Genomic DNA, 2,601 nt, shown 5'->3' with positions numbered 1-2,601 from the left:
TCGAACAAACACAACACAACAACAACTAAATAGAATATGATTCATGACATTTAAGTTCTTCTTAAGATAGCATACAAGTCATGTTTACAAAAAACAACAAGTTCAAGTGTTCATCAGTCAATCCTACTCTTATACATAAAGAGACTATGGGAAACAATTTACAAAAAACCACACTTACAAAAGTCTCCATGAAGGTCACAAAGATATTAGGAGACAATTGTCAAAAGTTAAGTCACTTGCCAAAAGTTAATAGAGAGAACGAGAATTGACAATATACCAATGATATTTTCCTCTTACCTGGCATTTGGTATATTGTCATTCTCTACTTACTCCAGTCCATTCCAAAAAATAGTTAACTGTTATGAATTTTTTTTATGCAAAAGATGTAGAGAAAGAGAGACAACCTTTTACTATCATTATTTGGTTTTAGTCTCCCTTGTTCTTCTCTAGATCACGGATCCGCAATTGGATGAGTCGCATTCTGTGTAGCTGCACAAGGAAAATGTTGCAAAATTAGTCATTAATCCACAAAAAAAGTAATGAAAAAGGTAAGAATAAAGAGAAATGGGTTACCTGAGGACTCATGAAACTGCGATTCTTCAAACATCTGAACTAAGCTTGCTAATTTCTCTGCCTGAATGGTATTCCTCAGCCACTGTTGGGTGCAAACCAACGACTCAACCATAAAAGGTGACATAGAACTGCGATACGGGTCCAAGATCCGACCACTTGTGCTAAATGTGGATTCAGAAGCAACCGACGACACTTGAACAGCAAGGATATCTCTAGCTAGCTCAAATAAGACTGGTAATTTAGAACTGTTTCGCCTCCACCAAGATAGAACATCAAAGTCCAATCCCAAAGCAGTTGGAGTCCTTGGCACCGGTTTCTCAAACAAGTAAATATCTAGCTCACTGCTACATTCTTCATTTGTGCATTCAGCCACCATCTCAGAGTACAGCGTATCCATCCTCTCATAACCATCCTCATCCGACAAATCATACAAATCACTTGCTGGTACTCCAGCATCAGCTACGACTCCACCAGTAGTTGGTACAACTTGTTCACTTACGCTCAACTTCATCACATACTCTGCATACATCTTCTTCATCACACCCTTAATTGATGTTCTTAGAAGAGTACTTTCGACACTAACTTTTCCATAAAGCTTGTCGAAGCAAAGACCAGCAAACTGCATCTTGTTTCTGGGATCAAACACACTTGCGATGATGACAACTGGATTCATGTTTAGGAGACCATCCCAATATTTTTCAAACTTACTCCTCATCATCATCGCCTCTGTCTTTAGTAGCACATCACCGTTGGTGCTTAGATTGATAAGATTCCTCTCAATCGTCACAATCTCATTATAACAAAGAGTAGAGGTCACTGATTTGCTGGCTGAAAAAGACAAAGTGCAGTTGTAAAAGATCTTCAAGAACTTAACTAACCTCTGCGCTTGATCCCAATCAGCAAAAGTAGGAGGACCAACATGCTTCTGCCTTGGGAATTCAGCTTCATCACCATTCTCCTCACTATTCTCTTCAGTCTCCATGAAGTAGTCGTTATACAACTTGTCTTCAGCCAACATCTTCTCAAATGCAACCCAGAACTTGATTGCGGCTGTCAGCATTAGATAGGTTGAATTCCACCTAGTAGCAACATCGAGACACAAACTACCTCTACCTACGTTTCCTGTGTCGACCCTCAACATAAATGATTTCAACCGATCACCTGATGATCTCACATACTTAATCGCATTTCTGATGGACACTATACTCCTTTGTGCTTTGGATATCCATCTCTCACTATCAAGTTAAGGATATGCGCATAGCACCGCATATGAAGATACTCACCATTACTAACTAAAGAATCAGGTCCTCTCATGATCAAAGCATCAGTGAATACCCTTAGAGCCTTGTCATTCCCCTTAGCGTTATCCACTGTTACTGTGAAGACCTTCTCAATTCCCCATTCTTCAAGACAGGCTACCAAGTACTCAGCAATTGTATCACCTTTGTGATCTGTCACTGGCTTAAAACTGATGATCCTCTTCTGCAACTTCCAATCTCTGTCAATCCAGTGAGCTGTTACCACCATGTAGCTACAAGAAGTCGTGGGAGCTACCCATATATCGGTTGTCATAGACACTCTCTGCTTCTCCTTACCAAACAGATCCTTCAAAGCTCCTTTCTCTCTCAGAAACATACTGTATATATCTGATGTGGCTGTCTTCCTGCAATGGACCGTATACATGGGAAGCATCGGACTCCACAAATGCAAACGGCAGCTCATTAAGAACGATCATCTCATTCACAGACCTTCTGAACAAAGCTTGATCATACTTGATTGCAGTCATTACATTACACCACTGCTATCACCAGCCAACACACTCTGACTACCACTCTCTAGATGCATCTTGTATAACTTACACCTACTTACGTGCTTCTTCATTGCACTTGTTCCATGAATCACTGTGTCACATCCTAGAGCTTGACCACAGTACCGACAGTTGGCTAGGGCCTGATCATGTGCTTGCTGAACAAAATGCTCCCAAACCGGAGATCTATGAGCTGGCTTTTTCCTCGGTTGGGACGGTAC

General features: G+C 40.8%; 1 protein-coding gene across 1 annotated transcript; it reads right to left on the bottom strand.

Moving 5' to 3' along the window:
* Positions 1-451: 451 nt before the first annotated feature.
* LOC104748686 (zinc finger BED domain-containing protein RICESLEEPER 2-like) lies at positions 452-2,359 on the bottom strand. Its single transcript, XM_010470290.2, has 4 exons — positions 2,322-2,359; positions 1,857-2,236; positions 574-1,788; positions 452-489 (listed from the first exon to the last, which is right to left on the bottom strand). Exons 1-4 carry the CDS (start codon positions 2,357-2,359, stop codon positions 452-454), a joined length of 1,671 nt encoding a protein of 556 aa, XP_010468592.2.
* Positions 2,360-2,601: the final 242 nt, after the last annotated feature.

Source organism: Camelina sativa, chromosome 15, assembly GCF_030686135.1.
Source record: "Camelina sativa cultivar CO46 ecotype springtype chromosome 15, ASM3068613v1".
Taxonomy (NCBI): Eukaryota; Viridiplantae; Streptophyta; class Magnoliopsida; order Brassicales; family Brassicaceae; genus Camelina; species Camelina sativa.
The sequence above is the reverse complement of the archived record's forward strand: the minus strand, read 5'-3'. Positions and strand labels throughout refer to the sequence as shown.